General features: G+C 44.4%; 1 protein-coding gene across 7 annotated transcripts in view; it reads left to right on the forward strand.

The window, feature by feature from the left end:
• MAD1L1 (mitotic arrest deficient 1 like 1) overlaps window positions 1-21,007 on the forward strand; it is a 320,369-nt gene that overhangs the window by 221,791 nt on the left and 77,571 nt on the right. For 6 of the 7 annotated variants that reach the window (XM_052680322.1, XM_052680324.1, XM_052680325.1 and 3 more), the window contains one exon: window positions 14,548-14,738. In XM_052680322.1, the coding sequence (XP_052536282.1) occupies window positions 14,548-14,738 (191 nt within the window). Of the gene's footprint in view, window positions 1-14,547; window positions 14,739-14,898; window positions 15,053-21,007 lie in introns of those variants that run through there. The other variant, XM_052680323.1, reaches the window with a different exon arrangement.

Genomic DNA, 21,007 nt, shown 5'->3' on the forward strand with positions numbered 1-21,007 from the left:
GACACTGTGCCACCATCCCCACTGGGAAGAGTTCATGGCACAGGGGAGTGGAACCTTCTCTAAACCTGGAGTTGCTCTGAACCATTCTCTGCAGCGGAAGGGAGCAGATTTGTGTGCTCGCTCCCTGGGTGCCGTGTGTGGAACTGTGGGTACTGAGAATCAAGGCTACTTATTTAGTATGCTCTGTTCCTCTACCAAAATATTCTATTTGACGGCTAACCAGCATGGATCGTGGTTTCTTGACAGATCTTATTTCCAAGGGGCTGGGTGCTGCACCACCTCTTCTGTTCGATTCAGAGCTCTCAGGAGTTAGAGATGAAAGAGTTTGAGCAGTGCTGAGGAGACAGGAGGATCTCCTGGGCAGACAGGCCAGGAGAATGGGATCAGGAGCTGTGCAGAGGGAATGCAGATTGCAGCTGAAAAAGAAATTGTGGCTATCCTTTGAGCCTGCTCCAGCAGTTGGTGTTTCTGCAATAAGCATGTCAGACTCTCAAGGGATTCCCAAAGTGCTCTGTAAACTTCACAGCTATACAAAATATATACAAGGATTGCTTCACCCATTGCTAAAATGCATCCACAGCTAGCGTGAACTACAGAAGAACTGTTTAGTGCCACATGGGAGCTTTCTTTGAGGTAGAAAGTGAGAAGTGTGTCTTTAACCTGAGAGTGAGAAGTGGGCAGAATGCAGGACCCAGAGCACCCTTTGTGCAGGGTGAGAGGGCTGATACCACAGTTCCAGCTTTTGACCCTGTTCCTGAGTCAAAATGCACTGCCAGGCAGAGGCTTGCCTCTTCTGTATTGGCCCAGGCCTGGGTATCAAGTGCAGAGCGTCCTCCCTGCTGTGACCTGTGCTTCCTTACTGATTCAGAGGGTGAGTGCCAGCTATTGGATCAAAGGGTTGGACTGAGCTAAGGGCCAGGATTGGTCTGCATACATAAAAGCAAGTGTAACCTCTTTGTTTTGAAAGTGCGAAGGTGTGGAGCTGTGTAAGTTCACATCTGTGACTTCTGTGGTTCCTGACGTCAGGGCTGTGAAGCAAACGGAGGAAAAGGCAGTTTCCCCGATGGGGAGAACAACATTGAGGAATTGGTAGAGTTTAGGAGACTGGGGACAGACATTCTGATGCTGTTATTCTCAATTTGCAATTGCTTGGAGCAATCTGAATAGCCGGGCTGACCCCCAGAGCCTCCTGGCCTCCCAGGTAACACCTTTACCCATGCCCTGTGCTCTGCTGTAAACATTTCCTTCAGCTGCTTTTCCAGCTTGTACTTACTTTCTGTTCTCCAGCAACTTTGGAGCTAACTTATTTGTACTTCTTTAAACTTTTTTCCTTTTTGTGGTTTGGTTTGTGTGATGGAGGTCTGAATGCATAGGGAAAGACAGTTTCTCCTTGAAGACATGGACTTGGATACCTCTGCTGCATTTTAAGCTGAAGAACTGTGCTTCTATTTGGGATTTCTCAATGTTTCAGTACCTTTCATTAGTGAAGGGCCATTAGACTGACAGCCCCAGCTCTTCAGTCTCCTGTATTTACTCACCTGCATCAGTTATGCTGAGCATAATTTTAATCAGAATCCACCGGGTCACCTGTGCTTCATCCGTCTGTTTTTTCTCATTTTATCCCTAAGGTTTTGTTTCCTTAGAACTTTGCTGTAGAGCTTAGCTTTTTAAAACCATCACATCTGAGGCTGAGCTATGAATTGCACTGCTAACAGGACAGGGCTGCGCTGTGATTCAGCAGATTCTGCGTTCTCAGCCCGGGCTGTCGCCACATCAGCGCTGTCAAATGAAGGAACATCCTTGACTCTCTTTTTTTTCCTTAGCTTCTCTATCTGTAAAACAGAGACAGCGCTAATCTCTCATTTGTGTAACTGTGCAATGTTTGTCCAGTGCTTCAAAGATGCCAATACAATGAAACTGCCAAGCGTTTCGCTAACAGGATTTACGATTTACACCCAAATGCTCATTTCTGTGCTAAAACAAGATCACCTGAAAGATATTGCGGTTGGAACCAAACCAAGGAGGGGGAGGAGGAAACCATCTGTTACACAACAGCAGAAATGTTTCAGGGCATTCGCTTGGGAAGCTCTGGGTGACGAGTTTGGAATATGAAGGCTTATTTATGTGGATGGAGCTAATTTCCTCTAACTTATTCATTTTTCACTTAGGGAATTACCTAATCTTACAAGAGAGTCTAGGAGGAAAGATTCATTTATTCTTGGTCTCATTCAGCCCCAGGCATGCCTGAAGATGTTCTGCCTCTTCCAGTTCTGCTTTTTTAACCGATTCTATTAATGGGGCTTAAAGACTTTCTTCTTCTGGCTAAAAAGGGTTAATCTTTCTCTTTCTTTCTCACCCTTCTCCTCCTCTTTTTCTGGAGAGTTCTTTTTTTGGCGTCTCTGGCTGTTTCTATCATCTTCTCCCCCTAATCTGCCACTATCTGAAGAATTCATTACATTTCAAATCAGAGGCCTTGCTGCATACATTAGCAGGTTTTAATAGACTTGCCACGACTCAAAAAGGAGGAGAAAAAGAGAGAAGATTTAAAACTCTTGTCTTGCCGAAAGCAGACAGATTGACTCAAAAATGACTCAGTCAATAAAAGATGAGTTTTGAAAAGGCTTCCCTCCGCTCAAAGGGAGCTCGTATTCCAGCGAATTAGGTTTTTCTAAGCCCACTGTCAGAAATTAATAATACATACAGCATGTAAAATGGATTTAGCCCTCTACAGCCTTATACAAACATATCTTTGACTTGCTAAATGTGACACGACTACCAGGATTTTCCAGCCTTTATCCCAGGAGTTTGTCATCTCTCCAGAATTGGTGACTTCAGTGGAATTTATAAGCAACCCAGGAAAAAAAAACAAACCACCTTTTAAATGAGGTTTTCATTAAGAATGTTTCTACTTCCCTCACCCCATTTCTCCACCCAAAACCCCTCCATCAGAGCATTTTATTATTCTTACATTCAGTCAAAATTGTGCCAAAAGCTCTAATTTAAACTCTCAAGCTATAGAGTCCCTCTTCAGCGCTCTGCCTTTGAAGGAAGAGATGCTGAGCCTTCTGCGTTGTGGCAGAAAGCTGTCATTTTTTGTTTGTCTTTTTTTTTTCCTGCTGCTGCAAAAGAGTTACAGGCCATTAAAATACCTCTTTGTGAGAAAAAGTAAAGGCTTCTGTCTCATTAGATTTGTCCACAAAGTGTTTTGTTGTGAGTTGAAGTCTTCCCAGGTGGCCTTGCCCACCTTGCTGCTGATGTGAAGAGCCAGCTGTGCAATCAGTCCCCATTCCTGTTTGTTCTTCCACTCAAATCCCTCAGTTCAATAAGAACCAAAGGCTTCTTAGTAGTTTGGGTGGCTGCTGTATTCAGTCTGTCCTCTCCTCTGCATTTGGGCAGGGCTCTGAGAATGCACGGAGTGTGGTGTAGGGCTGTGTGATGGGTGGTTGTGGACTGACAGCATCTTTCTATCTCTTCCCATTCCTTGATTTATGTTTGAATGCTCAACTCAGTCCCCAGTTCTTTACTTTTTCTCTCTAAATATCTTCCTGCTCTTCTATATTATGAACAACCCTTTGGATTAACTGCAGTGTACTGCATGTCCTTGCCTCCTCTTGGATGGGTTTTGTCCCCTGGCTGGATTCTGTTACATATAAGCTTTGTTGCCCTGTGCTTTCAAAGGCATTGTGTGAATGGGTGGCAGCACCACGGTGTCTGACTCTGGGCTACGCCTTCTAGACGATATGGGGAAGCTTACTAAAATTGTGATGAAGAAACAGACATGAAAGGGCTCTGTTTTGAATCATTATGTGCTGTGCAGATGTTTCTCAGACTTAAAATGGGCAGAGCTCATCATTTTTTAAAAGCCTTTGTAGGCTGTAAGAAGGGACCAAACTTAATGATATGCATCTAAAAAGTGCAGCAATAACTCCTTCTTTCCCATCAACACAACCAGGAAGCTTACCCAGTTGTGCTTGTCGGGGTCTGAAGAGCAGAGACCCAAAAAAGAACTGTTAGCTGTTGAGGTTCAGAAGATGCTTGCATCAGACTGACAAAAAGCACCTTTTTTTACAGAGGTGAAGATAATAAGCTGGGGTAGTACTAGCAAAAAGATTTCACTTAGTAAGGATTTTTTCCTCTGCTTTTATCTCTAGGGGCAGGCTGGTAAGTTTCTGTGTTTTAGCTTTTGACACGTAACTAGAAATGAGCTGTCCTGAAGCAGCTCTGAGTGTTTATTAGTTGGTAACTTGAAGTTAGGTAGAGCTTCTGCTCCTTGCCATGCTTTGCTCATGAGCATTAGCCCAACAGTGCTGGCTCTTGGGTCCTGTGGTAAGGTATTGCACAGCACTCCAGGAGGAGAGAATTTGTCTGTTTTGCAGATGTTCAGTTCTCCATTCTTTGGTGTATGAATATCCAAACATGCAAGACGAAGACATCAGCTGGATTTTTGCAGTTGCAATTGGTGCTTGAGTCATTTTTCCTCAGGGTCTTTTTTTTTATGAGCTCCTTCCCAAGATAAGTCTCCAAAGTTAACGTCCTGTCATTTCACGTCACAATCAGAAGCTTTTAGTTTTCTTCTACAGGTGTGCTCCTAATGTTGATACGCAGAGATGAGGAAAAAGGGAGTGAGATTGGCTCTTCCTCTGGTTTTGTTTGTTCCCCATTTTGTTTGTTTTTGAATGTTCTCTTGACCTGAAAAAGGAGTTTTCCCAGCGAATATTATGTCACTTTACCCTCCAGCTGCTGTGCTGGGACGTAGCCACCCAATAATCTCCTTGAGAATAATTGCTGGTGTCTTTTCAGATCATTTTTGGGAAAGGTGATGAACTGCTCATTACAGAGAGATGTTACTGACACAGAGCTGCCCTCTGTTTGAAAGCTGGTGCAGAAATTACCCCATGCAATTGCTAGAAAGTCAGAGCTGTCATGGTAAGAAGGGAGGAACAGAGCTGTTTGTTTGTGTGTAATTCCAGGCCTTTTGTGTCATCTTTAGTGTAAACCATACAATTCCCAGCATGATGGGGAACGTGCACTCGTAATACAGAGGACAGGAACACGGGCTCTTGCTCAGCATGGATCAGGGTTAAAGAGATGTCATCCCCTACTGAGGAGGAGGTAGGAGCGAGAAAAAAATGATCTTCAGGAGCTGCACACAGAGGAGCAGGCATGGATGTTTAATGAATCCGAGTTGTCAGACCAGCTCAGGGAAAGCTGTACGTCCCATCAGTCCCTCTCAGTAGTTGTCAGAAAAAGGGAGGAATCTGCCTCAGTTCAGGTCGATTCTGCGCTGAGCCTTCCCTCCATCTGCCCTGAGTTATAAGAGCTGGTTGTTTTTCTCATTGCTGTTATGGGCACAGGCTGTTCAGCTGTCCCTTTTCTGGTCAGACACACTAAACTCAAGCAGACATCCTTCTTTTTGATACCTGTACAAAACTCTTAATACTCTGGAGCTGAAGACCTTCTAGGATGCAGTGTATGTTTCTCAGTTGCTCCTTAAAGAGTTTTGTTTTTTTTTATGGAAGGCTAATAGCACAGATAACTGTGTTGTCTTGTGATTTAGAGTTGGAGATGTCTATAAATACTTGTTTTGCCTTTGTCTTCCTCCTTCCCTCTCTAGGAAGCTAGAAAGGCTCTCTGAAAAGCTGGTCAGTCTCAATGATGAAATTAACAATTACAGCCCCAGTGCCCATCTTCCAAAATTTCTAATAAAATTGCATGAATATTTAATACCCAATTATTAAATATTTAAAAAGTTAAAGCTGGACTGGTTTGGAAGTTAGCACGTGATGAATAATTCAGAATTGGGAAGCAAGAGTTGGTGCTGAAATCATGTTACTTTTCCTTTCTTCTTGCTGGGAGATTACTTTGGTGGTCCTGCCAGTCCTGGGACAGTTTGTTGGGGATTGCTTGAAGACTTCAAGTCTTCATCTCTTGCTCGAGAGCATCAGCACAGGCTTAAGGGAAATAACAGTCCCTATCTGTAATAACATTGGAAGCTTTTGCCATGGAAATACGATCTCCAGAGGCTGGATGAATGTGATTGAAAGCCTGGTTATCCAGGAGATGGCTCTGTTTCCAAACATCTTTCATGCTCCAGGGAAAAAAAGATTGCTTGTCCTTATGTGTGTGTCACATTCCAGCAGCTTTGATATTTGAAAGCCCCTTTTTCCTGTTCCTGTTCTGCTTCTCTATGCTGAACCAGCGTTTTGTGCGAGATCATCTTTAAAAGATTGTTTTCATAAAGTAGACATCAGAAGATGAAGTAGAACAAGAAAAATATACCAATAAAAGCAGGGCAGAACCTGGTGCCCTATGAGAGGAGGTCCAGGGTACGTCTGGTGTGAGTTTGAAGCAGAATAAGTGCCTTTGGGGCCTGCTGCAGGAGCACAAAGGGCAGAAAAGAAGGGCCTGGGGAAAGTTTGAATAGTTGGCATCAAGAGTGCTTTCAGGCCAACAGCAATATGTTTGCAATGCTAACATTTCCAAACGCTATTAAGGGGATAAGCAGAGGGGGGAAAAAAAAAAAGGATTGAATAGGAGTGAGTGGAGGCTTTTTTAGAGCTTAGTTTTCTTTGGAACAAAGGACGTAAAACAAACTCTGCAATCTTTTCCCATTAAAAACACAAATAAGGTGGCCTGCTGCAGAGCCTTGCCTTTATCTGTTGCAGTGCAATTGTGTTTGCATCCCTGCTGACCAGGTAAAATGGTGTGCTTTTTTTCCTTGCAGCCCTCCAGCCTGCCCGCGTGCTGCTCACAGCAGAAGTGTTTCCATTAGCCCAGGCCGTGCAAACAGATGAAATGGCAGGCTGACCTTTCAGCAAAGCCTCCTCACCTAGGGGCTGGAGGTACTGGGCTTTGTCTCCAACCTTTGTGAGGTTTTGGAGCTGTAATGGTGTATGATGTCTGTCAAGAGGAAAGGCAACTCATGGATAGGAAGGGACTTAGTCCAACACACCTGAGTGTGGTTATTTACAGCCACTCTTAAAACAATCAGGGAATCTACAGGGTTTACAGCTCAATCTGCGCATCTGAAATCAGATCTAGAGAGTGCCTGGATTGTGCCTGTCCCGTTTTAGGACTGTCTTACACCACATACTGTTGAAAAGCTACTTCAGAAATTGTAAGAATCTCTTTCAATGTTTATTCATTCCATCTTTAGATCCATCTGCCCGTAAAGCTGGGATATTTGTGTTGTGAGTGCAGGCTTAGTAACTTGAGGGATGGGGGGGGGGAAACGAGATACAGTCAGTAACCATCTTGGGCAACTGTCACTGAATTGAGAGAGCACTTCTGTGGGTTTCAGCATCAGAATTTGGACATGGGAAACTCCTGGAGTCAAAGCAGGGCGGTGCTGCTGGGGAGGCTTGAAATTGCTGCTTGCAAAGCTCCTGTCTGTAGCCTTGGTGAGCGTCGCTGGATGATGAACTGCCAAGTGCTCTCTCGTGTGTGGTTGAATATTGTCCACACTGCAGTTTGGAAGAGCGCAATTCCTGCAAAATGTCTTCACTTTCAGAAGGAAGAACCAAATATTTCTGGAACGGTTTTCCTGTGTTTGTTTTAATAACAGATGCTTGGTGCTCTTCAGAGGTTTAAATAGCATCCAGTGTTTTGGGGTAGCGGTAACAATTGTGCAGTGGAAACAAATTAATGGGCAGCATGCAGAGGAGGTGATCTGAGCAGGGATAAAATTATCTATTAGACAGTCCTGCAGACCACCCTGTGTAATTGTGTATTATATTTCTTAATTATAGAGTTCCAAGGATTAATTCTTACGTTAGGCACTTGAGCAGTTTCAAAGCTACTCTTTTTCTTGGAAGCAGCCAAGTGATGTGATTCTTGTTCCTCTAGCAAGCAACACAAGTTAAGCTGCTGTTCTTGCTGCCAGCCATCTCTGAACTACAGCCTGCGAAAAGTTCCTGTGACTTTTCCAGGTAATCTGTTTTAGAAGCATCGAAGAAAAACTGGCCTGCTACCTGCTGGCTTGCTCCAGAAGCAGAGGATAGCTGTTGTCCTACAAAATTAAGTGGTGTTATGTATTTGTATTTTTAAGGTGAGGCAATTTTTTGCATCTGAAGTTAATGACCAACTCCAGCTGACATTGCTTTGTTCTGGGAAGTGCTGTTGGGCTTTAATTGCCATATGGAAGGGAAATGTGGCTGGAAGACTTTATCATCGTTTGGGGAGGGGTGGGGGAAATGTCTTCTTGGTTCACAATTTATGCCCAGTGTGATGATTCTGACTCCCAAGATGTTTGTGCCATATCATCCTAATTGGTGAAATTCACCTTGGGTACTAAATAGCTCTCCTGAGGTTAATTTAGCTGCGTCGGGGGTGAATGTTGCCATCCCCAAATAATTCTGTATTGCAGCATGCATGCTGTTTGCATTATTTAAGCCAGCAATTTTAAAGCTACCCAGGGTCTCTTTATACTACATTGCACTATCTTCACCAAGTGCAGCATGGACATGCTGCAGGGGTGACTGATGAGCTGAGTGTCCAGAACCAGCTTGCTTCTTGCCTGCCCAACTCCAAAACAACTCTCTCAAGGGTAGGGGAGCATTGAGCAGAGCCTGTGCTAGGATTTCCTCTGGGACAGCCTTCTGCTCTATGTGGTTCCCCTGCTTGGGCTGAATCTCTTGAGGTAGATCAGCTTCAAGTGTGCTCATCAGTCATGCGACCTTATGTTGTAATCTCAGCTTTACCAGGAGAAGAAAAGGAAAAAATATGAAACTACAGAACTCTTACCCAAGGCTAATGTGTGTTATGTGTGTGTGTACAGGTACTACAAAAGGGAGTTCTCTTCCATAGCTTCTTGTCCCTACTCTTTGTGCCCTGCTTCTTTCAACCTAACCCAATTCCTGATGCCCTCTGCCACTTTGTGCAGATTATCTGGGGATAAAGGGTAGTCATGGACTTTCCAAGAAGCGTGCATTGCATAGATAGATGGAATTTGTGTGAAGTGGGATCTTCAGAAATCCATCTTTGCTGAAGTATAAATGGAGAATTTTCCTTGGTGAAGGATTCTTGATCAATATATAAGGATCATGGTGGCAGAGACGTGTTGGTACCATGCTGCCTTTGTAAGCTCTTCCCCACAACTCCAAATGTGGGAGAAGCTGGTGGCTGGAGGAGGGGGCTTGGAGATGCCTGGAGCCATATGGTACATACACAGTGTAAAAATAGACCCATGTTCACTGATCAAATAAATACCACTTAAATTTAAAATTGAACAGCCACTGCAGTCTGTTGAATAGAAAACTGGTTTTACCTTAAAGAGAAGTTACAATTTGTGGTTGTAATGTCACAAATTGTAAGTTTTAAGGAGTGCAGCTTAAGCCTGCTGGACTGCAGCAGCGTGGTCTTTCAGCCCAGCGTGTGAAGCGCTCCTATAAAATCCTGCAGTGAGGTTTATTTCTAGAGAGCGATGATCATAAACCTGCTTCTGTCAGAAAATGCTCAGCCCCTCTTCTATTAGCCTTTATTGAATACAGTGCAATTTATTTTTTATATTGCGTCCTTCACGGAGCATCACAGGACTCTTTTCAGGTGATGTTTGTCATAAAGTAAAGCTGGAGGACGTTTCAGCTCAGGGCTGGAGTGGGGAATGGCTCAATGGGTTTCACGTGCAGAAGGGCAGTGCTTGAGCTGCAGCCAGGTGGGTGGGAAGCAGAGACCTGCCATAGAATAATGAAGGAGCTGGAGGGGTGCAGTGGGGTTGGTAATGGATGGGCCGCATTGCAGTGCTGGGTGCTGTCTGTCTGAGGCACTCTGGCTGGGACAGGATGGATAAGAATCAGTGTGGTGCAGAGCATTTTATCCCATACGTTGTGAGTGAGTGGCTGAACCTCAGATGCCTTACTAGGGGAAGGTGAGCTGTAACAGGCTCTGAATGGGCTTTTCTTGGACTGAAAAATGTTAGCTGGGATCACAAGCGAATTAATGCAGCTGCATGGCTTGGGGTGTCTTGGAGGACTTGCAGAACCGATTTATGTTTTCCTGACAAAGTCGAGTGGTACATCTAATTCCATGGCACTTGTGGTGTGCTGAGAGCCGCAGTGTTTTACCTCTTTCCTCAGGGAAAAGGTTAAGTGTAGATTTGGTTTCCTTTGGTGTGGAGGCTGCTGTTGCTATTGATTGACCCAGCTGAACTGAGAGCAGGAGCCAAAGCTGTGGTATTTCCAGGCAGTTGTGAGCATTGTCAGATGTAAGGGAGTGTAAGAGCAACGGAATAAAAAGCAGTGACATTTCCAATCTGAGAGACCGAAACAAGCCCAACTCATATTTTATTTATTTATCCAAAATAGTTTGAATTATTCATTAAAGTTGATACAAGTGTGTGAAAATACAAGGTGGTTTCAAGAAGTAGCATCATTAGGAGGAAGCTAATCATTTGGCAATATTAATTTTGTAACAGATTAATGATTTTTTCAGTGAGAATTTTCTTGGCCGTCAAACTCTTTATGATGGGCAGCATTTAATATGGGTGTGTGGCCTGAATACCAAGGAGACCAGGCAGAACAACTTGTAAATATTTTCCCTTTCTCTTTGTTCTCTTTAACACCAGGCAGAATACAAGGCACTATCCCTGTCCAAAGCATAACCTGGCAAACCTTAGTGTATTTCCTGAGTCCTCCTTTGCTTCAGATGCCTTTGGGATGGATGCTTTGGGATATTTATGGTGCAACTTTGCCCATCCCTGGTTTCTGCAGAGCACACCTGCACCTCTCACCTGTTCCTTGTGAGCATAGCGATGTGAAACCTGGGAACTCCAATGCTCTAAACACAGGCATTGGAGTTTTCAAACACTGTCTTTTAAAGGTGTAATTAAACCTAATTCTCAAATGTTGTGAAAGATCTTAAAGGATTGATATGTTCAGTTTTCTGTTTGTGGGAGATAGAGTGGGTGGAAAGTAATGTTATCATAAGAAATTGCTGTTACTGCACCTCGACCTGTCTTGGAAGGATCTTCCTCTGCTCAGTCACCTTTACAGCTGTGCATGAAGCATTTCTCTGAAATAAGCTGAGTTGCACTCTGTGCAAATTATGACTTTTAAAATAATTTTTCCTGACTGTGCTTAGAACTTTGGCTGGAATTATTGGTATTAGGTAAGGCTTAAGAACGAGCCCAATCTCATCTCTGAATTCAGGAACGGGGCAAACAGTGAGCTGTACATAACTTAATGGCAGGGGAGATGTTAGAGAGTTTGTGTCCTCAGGTCAGTCAGTTGTGCAGCTCTGGCTGCTGGGAATCTGCAGTGCAGGGGCAGTCCCTGCATAGAGCCTCAGCAGAGAGGCTGTGGGAAGCCTGTGCCTAAAAAGCAGCACCTGGTGCCATCTCCAACATCCCCAAAGTGTCTGAAAAGTTTGCCTGGGGCTGGCGGCTGTGATGCAGAGCCTGCAGGAATGCTGTCTCCTGTGGGAGCACAGTGGGAAGCCTTGAGAATTACCTGGGTGTGCCCCAAATGGGCTTGTGTTGCTTTGTATCAGCAGTGGGACCCTGTCCCACGTGTCTCATGGCTCAGGCTGCCTTCCTGTCGGATTGCTGTTCTGTGAGTCCTTGCAGCCCGGCCTTGTGGTGGTGTCAGCAATGTCCAAAAAGGGGAAGCAGGGCATTATTCTCAGTCCTGAGGGCTGCCCTCAGTTTGTTTGGAAGTAGTTGGAAGTAGCCCCTTGCTGATATATTACCCTAGGAGAAAGAAATGTTGCATGAGGGTAAGCATCAGCAGTTATAGCTGAGCTGTTGATGACTTCAGTTTAGCTGGGCATAAAGGAAGAGCCATTTTTTCACCATTGTGGCTCAGTGGGCCTTTCACCAGGGGCAGCTACAAATCAAAGCATTCCAACCATCTCCCTGTGCCTGCTTCTTTACTTCTGTCCATTCCCAAGCTGCTTGGCTAAGGAAACACTGCTGGGAATTGCTGATGGAGCTCCTGGGCAGATGACAGGGCTTCCTCCTGTCCCTGACTGGTGCTGGCACGTTCTGCTACATCTGCATTAGCAATTACGGAGCTCAGTGCCTTGTGCCAGTGGCTGACACGAGGTGTCTCTAGCAGGAAGATAGCATTTCTTCATGCAGATGAATTCCTCCAGCCAGGACAGCTGATGCGGTGAGGCACCAGAACTGCCGCAGGAGCTGGAATGGGAGCCAGGAGGATGTGGAGATGCCAGGGCATGCTGCAGGGAGTGGAGGTGGTGAGCCCTGCAGCTCAATTGGAAAGCTCAGGGCTTCTTGCAGGAAAGACTGATCTGAGAACGCATCCTTTTTCACCCTGGGGTGGGTGATAAGGCTGAACCCAGCAGGTGGTGAGGGTGCTCCTGATGGCCATTAGAAGTACCAAAACTGGAAACAAAACAGTGGGAGAGGTGCTGACTGTCTGTGAATAATGTAAGCTGTTCGATGAGTTAGGGTACCATCCACCCCCAAGGTTATAAAATCAGGAAAAGCAGCCTTCAGGATATGGTACAAAAAGGCAGATTTACTTTTCCGAGGCTGGGCTGCATTTATTAGGAAAAAATATCAGTGTTGGACATGAGATATATTAAAAGCAGTGCCATCTTTGATCAGTGGTGAAACATTATCTACCGCTGCAGCGTGGCCACTGAATTTTAGTTTCATGTATAGGATTTTGTCCTTAACAGTTGCGTCTTCAGAATGCAAAGCTGAATGAAGACTGTGAAAATATTGAGGTCAGAGCCACCAATTAACCTCCTGATTTCAGAGGCTGATTACTCAATTAATCAAGGGACCAGACCCCGCTGAGATGATGGGGAAAAGGTTGTAACAATCCAGGGAAGGGCTGAGTTAATTGCTCACTGATAAATTAGATAGGAATGGGAAGATTGGTGGTCAAGAAAGATGCTTTACATCCCTCAGCAGTTGGTCTGTTCTTGTACAGCAGTGTATTAGTAAATAGAGTGGCGTGTGATGTTTCCCAAGACTGGTTTGTACCCCTTGATAAAGTAAGGTAGAGTTTGAGGGGTAAAGGAAGTACTTTCCTTGTACATCTTTATGAGCAGCTCTGGAAGGCGGGGCTGAATTAACCAAAGGCAATTGGATGGCCAGCATTATCTCACCCTGCATGGATGCTCTCACTCAGAAGTAAAGGGACATGAAGTTCTCTTTAACCATTAAAGAGTTTCTGTCCTTGCCTGGGGATTAAGTTAAATTGGATTAAGGCCAGAGTACTTCTGAGCAGGGCATCCTCAGTGGCATTTAAGGCACTTTAACTTAACATGTTGAATTATCCTTTTGTCCCACCCCAAGAGCCTAAGTAAAGCAGTACAGAAGATGAGAGGGGAGTTGTTAGTGCTAGTGCTCCTGCAGTTGCTGGAAGCTGAATCGTGGCAGGTGTGTGGGCTCACCATTGCCATTCCTGCATTCCTCCTGCGCTGTACTTGGAAGGTCAATGGAAACATACTTGGGAAATACCTGAGCAAAAACTTTTCTAGCAAGCTTGGGAAGCAGTCATAGTTCAGCACGGGCTGTATGTGCCCAGCCAAAATCCATGGTTCATGCACAAGCAGTCGTCTTGCAGTGAAATTCCTGCTTTCCAAGTGCTGGAGCACAAACTAGCTGTCTTGTGGCCCAAGTGTGCTGCAATTATCTCTCTAATCGCAGGACAGACAAAGCTGTAAACCTCAGAATAACAGGGAGATATCTGAGTAAGAAGTCTTGTTTGTTTTCTGCTAGAAAGAGGGTGGTGTTTTTTTCTAACTCTGGACTGCAGTGTTGATAACACAAGCTGATCTCTAGCGTATATTAAGGTAAAGCCAATCTCTGTAATTAATGGGGGGATAAATCGAGGTTTAATTACTCAGAAGGCACCTTGGGTGAAAGATTCATGGTAATTGTTGTGTATCCTCTTGAAGGATTCACAGTGCTGTCAGCTCCCTTCGTAGCAATAAAATGCAGGGTGAGTGGCAGGCAGTCTCCCAGGACCTCTCTGCTGGGGACTAGACCAGGTAAGGCAGCAAATGGAAAGAGACAGTGGTACTCCTCAGGCTCTTTATCACAGGAAAAGCCCCTTCCCGAATCTGAAAGGATTCCTAAGCATCGTGTCAATTGGAGATCAAAGTGCTTACAGTCAGATGAAGCGTGTGTTTGAAGAGATTTCCCTTATAGCCAGATCCCTCCTCATGCGACCGTACAGAGGCACTTTTGTTATCATTGTTCCGCTTTCTTGCTCCCTGTAACATAGCGCGCTTCTCTTGGGCTCTGTGTAGAAGATGAGATGTGTGCGTGTGGGGAAATGGATGCTGTAGCTTTGAATTTTGTAGGATGCTGTTGAAGGGCTGGCCAAGCAAAACAAAAATCCATCCTGCTAAAACGCGGCTCTTTTCCTCATTCCCCAGTTTATTATCTTTTGGTCTTCTGGGGACAGGAAGAGAGGATTCTAGCTTGTCTGTTTCTTTACTCTGCCTGCTTAATTCACTTTTTAAAAATTTAATTAACCTTTTCAATTCACTTACTTTGGTTAGCACTGTAAATACGGCACAAGGCCTCTACTCCAATGATGTATAACACAGCACCCTCTTTCTTCCCCTAAATAGAGCTGAAGAAGCAAGTGGAAAGTGCAGAACTAAAAAACCAGCGCCTGAAGGAGATTTTTCAGACCAAGATCCAGGAGTTTCGCAAGGTCTGTTACACTCTCACTGGGTACCAGATCGACATCACCACTGAGAACCAGTATCGACTCACCTCCATTTACGCTGAGCACCAAGGAGACTGCCTGCTCTTTAAGGTAGGTGCGCGCGTCCCGTGCTTCTCCTGCTTCCTTGGGTTCATGGTTTCCAGCGTGACATGTTTCTTCTTTCTCAGTGGTTAGACTGGAATATCGTTGCCATGCTGCTGTGTGACAGGTTGTTCCTTAGGAGGAAAGTAAAGATGCTTTCTTCTTTCAGGAAAAAAAACTTCCGTAGGTTTTGCATCTGGTCTCCCCCTTGTATATCAACATAAGTCAAGAGAAAAGAGAGGAGGCTGTATATGCATAATACCTAAGGCATCTGGCTTTGCACTTCACCTTTTTATATCATCTGTTACATATTCCGTGGCAATAAAACCTTATGCAACCATCTAGATTTCATCTTGACTTCACTGTATGTCCTTACTGTCTTAGCTACCCTCTAGCTTGTCTGCATATCATCTTGTCTTTATGTAAATCAGTGTCCCTTTCGAGGAGCGACTCATCCTGTGTGTCTGAAGTGCCATTTATACAAGCACCTCAGATGAATTGCAATAGCAATGTCTTCTGTGTGTCTGATACTGTACTGGTCCAGCCAGAGGGTCTGAGTTTGGGTTGGGCTGAATACCTTAGAGAGCTGAGGTGTGGCATTGGAGTTATTGAGTAGTTAAGTTGCATCTTTATTGCTTAGGTTCGTGTATCAATAGGTGAGTGGGAGAACTTCTTATTTCTCAGCTGCAAACACAATTGGCACTTAAGACCGTTCCTACTTGCCACTGACTCCCCTCAAGCATATTGTTAGAAGGAGGATGAGGATTTTGGAAACATTCATTATAGAAGTGGAGTGCATAAGCAGGGACTGGAGAAGTTCACTTTCTGCAGACCTACTGCTGTGTGGATTGCTGCAGGATTGTTTCTTGACATTATAGGACAAATATTTTCCTGCTCTGCAGCCTCAGAGCCTCAGAAACGAAACAAACAAACCAGTGAGGATAAGACAGCACCTTGGATCATTAGTAAAACTAGGAAAACATCACTAAAGTGGTTATATTGCTTGGCCTTATCAGGACTGAAACAGACGGCAGCAGGCAAACTCAGTGTGTGGAGGAGGAGAACTCTTAGTTTTCAGGTACTGTCCTTGAATCTGGGGATGAGCTAGCTGAGGTGGTGCTGTGCTGTTAGCTCTGAGGCCTCCCCAGGCCTGTGTTCACACCTACTTTGTTACATGCCTAGTGAATGAAACTTCTGCATGTCCCTGGAGGTGTCTATTGGCATGGCAAGACAGAGCATTTAGCAGCTTTTTCTGTGATGTAGAAGAAATGGTGCAGTTGAAGAGAGTTAAGAAAATATAAGGAAATATAGCCCACTGGAACAAGGACTCATTTCTCAGTAATACATCTCCAGTAGGATCAAATTCTTCTTTGTGTCGCTGCAATAGAAATAACCTATGTACAGGACAGTGAATGATCAAGATTCTTCTCTTTAAATGCTGTTGTTGCTTTCTATTGTTCACTTGACTTTATTCCCAAGTCCATCCAGAGGACAGAGGTAAGGGTTGCAGGGAAAGCAGCAATAGTTCTGACTTCCCCACAGAATCCAGGCAGGTAGTGTTCATGTATGTACTGAATCTTGCATTCTGACTGGGTTTCTGGTGATACTGTTTGATTATGCAGCAGAATTGCTGTGGGTGTTAGTGTGCATTTCATTAACCCAAAGAGGTCAAAAAGCAGAGAATGCTATTTGTATTTATTCCATTTGAGCAATTTGTGGAACAAAGTCTATACAATTAAACTGGAGAAGTCCCCCAGCACTTTACAAGCTTCCATCGTTTCTCTGTAAACTTCAGAACATCTTTCAGTAGTGCTGCTGGTGGCATTTAATTTCAGTGAGGATGTAATGGGAGCTACTATAATGCAACCCCTTCAAAGCTAAATGAAGATGAAAGATGTGCTTGGTTTTCCCAAGCAACAAGGTGTGCTGTTGCTGTAGTGAAAGGTATGCATCCAGCCAGTTTGCTTAAATGGAATCACAGCTTCATTGAAAGGGTTAATCACTGTGCCATGCTGAGAATACAAATGGCTGCATCCTAAATGAGCACTGAATTCCAATGAAAGCGTATCAATATTTATTGGCAATCCCTATGGATACAACAGATGAGCTCATCAACTTGAAGGATGTTCCAGTGATTTTTTTCAGACCTTCTGTGTGAGAGCGCGTAGGCAGCAAGGCACATCTCAGATTTCGCAGCTCACTCTCACTTGTTTGCTCTTTTTCATCCTTTTAATTAAAATGCTGTGAAAAGTGACATACAGAATCCTCACCAGCAGTTCAGTTTCTGATTATTTTTATGGGAAGCAATGTGTTATAGTTATTGGGTCACTTGACAGCTTCATCTTCAGTTAGTGCTGTCGATACGTTAGATGTGTTGGGCCATAATACAGACCTGGCATTCCACATGCTGCTTGGTTTGTGAGTCTAGGCCAGGCCACCCATGAGATATCCAAGAACTGCATTGCTCACTCGGTAGCGATCTATCAGAGGTGTCTTATTAAAACAAAGAAGCATTGCTAGGGAACACAAAAATTGGTTTTACCAGCTTGGAATTAATTAGTAGCAAATCAGGATGTCATTTTTTGGCAGTGTCTGTATCAGGTTGTTTACCATTGCCTCTGGGTAGACCCTGAATGAGAGTAAGGAAGTGAGGTCTTTAGAAAAGCAATGACAATTGATTCACACAAAGAAAGTCTTTCGGTAAACAGAAAGACTGGTCAAATTTGAAGAGGAGATGATTTGGAGACACTTGTACAAATGAACAAGCAGAACAGAGGAAATAAATCATAGGCCTTTTCTTTTTGTGTGTCCAGAGAACACAGTCTGGACCCAAGCATTCAATGTCAATCAATTTAAAACTAGGAGTGGAAGTCTTGAATTTATAGACCCTGTTGCTTCAAGGTACTGCTGAAAGCAAGAGCTCTGCGGGTTTTCTGAAGTGGTGATGTGTCTTTACAGACAAATAGTAATGCCTAGGTTTGCATTAAATATTTAGATTTACCTTAAGTAGGATTTGGGAAGTCAAGCCAGCCTCCTCCTGTAGGGGTTAGGAAGAAAATTCCTGTGCTTGCTGGTTATTTTTTGGGCTGTCTGTACACGTAGTTTTGCCACTGCTGCTTCTGATGACATTCAGCTTCATCCTCTGGCAGTACTTGGGAATGAAGACTTGAATGAAGAGGAGAGAGCAAGAGTAGTCATCAGAGAGAAGTCTTCTTTAAGTTTCACTTGCATGATATTCACTGTGCTTAACTATTTCCACCATTGGGGCATGAATGTGGTGCTGGTCACTTCTGTTGGTAGGATCCTGGACTGAAAAGGCAATTGATGTGGTGTAACAGCCCTGTGAGATCTGGCAGCGTTCGAAATCTTTTGGGTTACTCTGTGCTCCCAGAAAGTGCTCAGGTTTCTCCTTGGTTCGGGTGTATCTGGACCTGAGTTGGTTGGTAAGGAAGTAAATCAGATTATTTTCAGTATCGCAGTGGTGGTGTGTGTCTGAGCTTATTAATAGTCCTGGCCAAAAAGCTGCATTTAGGCAGCTCAGCAGCTTATGGTTTGTTGTATTTTCTGTATCCTTAGAGCCTAGTCTTCCACAGAACAGATTTGTCTGTTTCCAGCTCTTGCCCATGTTGTTATTTTCTGCCAGTATTATCACATGGAAACACAAACACCAGTGGTAGCTCATTGAAGCATCCCCAAGATGGTGGGCTTCATGCCTTGAAAGAGAATGCCCAAGACAGCAGACAGCAAATAAAAATGGAAGCATCATGACACAGCATGAGAATGTTGCCAGCCTCGGGGTTGTCACTTCTGTCAAATAAAACCTTTATTGGTGTCCAGTTGGATTGATAATATGGTAATAAAATGAACAGCTTTTTAGCAGCCTGTTAAAGTAACAGCCACTGCACACACAGTCTTCAAGGCAACCTGAAAAGTGAATGTTGTTTTTGATGTGGTTCACAGCGTATTAAAGAGGCAGAACTTAGAGAGCGAAGGGGATAAAGGCTGTGCTGGTTTGGGGATTCTCTGATGGAAGAGGGGTGTGGTAGAAGGACAGATACAAGCTGTGTGTTAGCAATTGGTGTGGAATGTGAAAGACAGAAGGCAGTTCATGAGGATACATAGAAGGGTGGTCTTCCAATGCAGCCTCGAAGGTCTGGGAGAACTTCAGCCACTGATTGCTGGCAGGTGGGAGTTGGTATGTAGTGACAGACTGCCTCAGCCTTGTTTGTCTTTGCTTCATTTCCACCCTCCTTTCCCTGAACATCTGTCTTGGTGGCTAATTGGAGGCAGGATGGTGGGTGAGGTGGCCTTACAGCAGTTCTTATCATTAACAACAACTGGGGCTGAATAGAAACCTGAGGTGGATAGAAAGGTAAATTGTGACAAGGTGTGCAAAATGTGGGAGGGCACTTGTGTGAGCAAAAAGTGATGGTTTAATTGTCCTTAAGGAGGGAAACAAGGATGGATAGAATGAGAACCTGGAGGCTATTTTCCAAGTACAAAACAGTGCTGACAAAGTGCTAGCTGGAAGGAGTCAAAACTGAGGTGGTTAAGCATGCAGGGGATGCTCTGTGCCCTGAGGCTGCTAAGATGTTGGTGCAGCCTTAGCATCATGTTTGCCACAGTGCCCCACTAACAATTTATGTCTCAAAATTAGCAGGAAGGTTACTACAGGGATTGCCTTGACTTGCCTGAGTAGTTCTGTTTGGAGCAGAGGTTGACAGCACTGTTGGGAGCTCTGGATCTGGTCCTCGTGCTTGGCATCCCTGCAGTTGCCATTAATTCCTCCTTGAGCCCAGCTGAGTATCCTTGAGAAGCACGTTCTAGCTGTTTGTTTCTTTTGGCATCTCTGTCTACTCAGATATCCTCTCTTCCTCCTCAGTCCTGATGAGTATCGAGAGGAGAAAGAAATCATAATTTTGATAGAGTGCTTTTCTTCCAGCAACTGTCTTGCACTCCTGCACACAATCAGAAATAACAATGGGGCTCATTGGTGGAGCAGGCCAGGCAGCAAGAGGTTGATTGGAGATTGCAGGCCTCTGCTAGCCCCTCATTCTAGTTAATTACAAGTTATTTTATTTTTATATTTTGTTTCCTGTTTGCCCATGTGGTTGCTGGAGATGCTGGTTGTGCCTGTGTGATGGTGATACCTTGCAGGGATTCCTGCAGGTTCAGCTCTAATCAGCATCTCTAAAAGCAGAGCTGTCCTGCAATCTGTAGTGTTTCAGGATCAAATCCTGCATTTAAACTTCCTACATTTCATTTTTGTCCAGATGTTTTAGTGACCTATTTCATGTTAGGACCTGGCTTCAAATCTTGTTTCTGTCTTCATTTTGTTCTGCTCTTTTTCATGGTTTTTTTTTCCCCCTCTTGACATGGTTTCACTTCTATATGTTCTTCCCTAAACAACTGCCTACCCTTTAGGGCAGGGTATCTTTTTTCCTTTTAATGAAACCAGTCACCTCAAGGGTAGTGGAACTTGGGAAGATCTGACAAAGCCGTCTTTCTAATGCAGAATTTCTGAGTGCAAAGATGTTGCTTTGAGACTTCTGGAGGCTGTGCTGAAACCTTGATCTAGCTGAGAAAAGTTAATGCTCTTCTTCTGCTTCCCATCAGTGCAATGGGGAGAATGCTTCTGCCAGCGTCACCAGACTGTACTCAGGGTAACACACTGTGCTAGTGGGAACCAGAGAGCAGCTTTGAGCTGGGGAATTCACCCCCTATTACCTGCCCATCTGGCACAGGAGCTGTTCTGCTTGCTGGCTCCACTTGCTCCCCTTCTCTGCCATGTCTGCCTGGTGGGGTGGATCCAGCCATGCAGGTAATTAATGCTGATGATGCTGGAGCATTATTCCAGTGGCTAAATCATGCAGGAGGCTGGTATGTGTGAGCTGCTCAGAAGGCTCACAGATTTGTGTCCTTGGTGGGTGCAGTAGGTAAATGAAATATTTGGCTTTTCTCCTCTTGAAATGGCCAATATATGTTAGGTTGTGAAGCAAATGCAAAACCCCTTGCTTCAAAAAGCAAGGCTTATTTTCAGGCAGGAAATGTGAAGTTGCTCACAGATACTACCTGAGAGTCCATCAGTCTGCTGGTAGTTCTGCTGATGTTCTCACCTTGGTGCCAGCTCACGGCAGACACTGGCCAGCCCTGCTTCTGCAATATGAAATAACTAAACTACTGGAGTGCTGGTGGTTTTTGTTGTTGGTTTTGTTTTTAAAGAAAACACCTTGTGATTCACCTCTTCCTCATCCCATTTTTCTTCATTAAAGTACATC

The sequence above is a fragment of the Tympanuchus pallidicinctus genome, unplaced genomic scaffold (genome assembly GCF_026119805.1).
Source record: "Tympanuchus pallidicinctus isolate F22 unplaced genomic scaffold, pur_lepc_1.0 scaffold18, whole genome shotgun sequence".
NCBI lineage: Eukaryota > Metazoa > Chordata > Aves > Galliformes > Phasianidae > Tympanuchus > Tympanuchus pallidicinctus.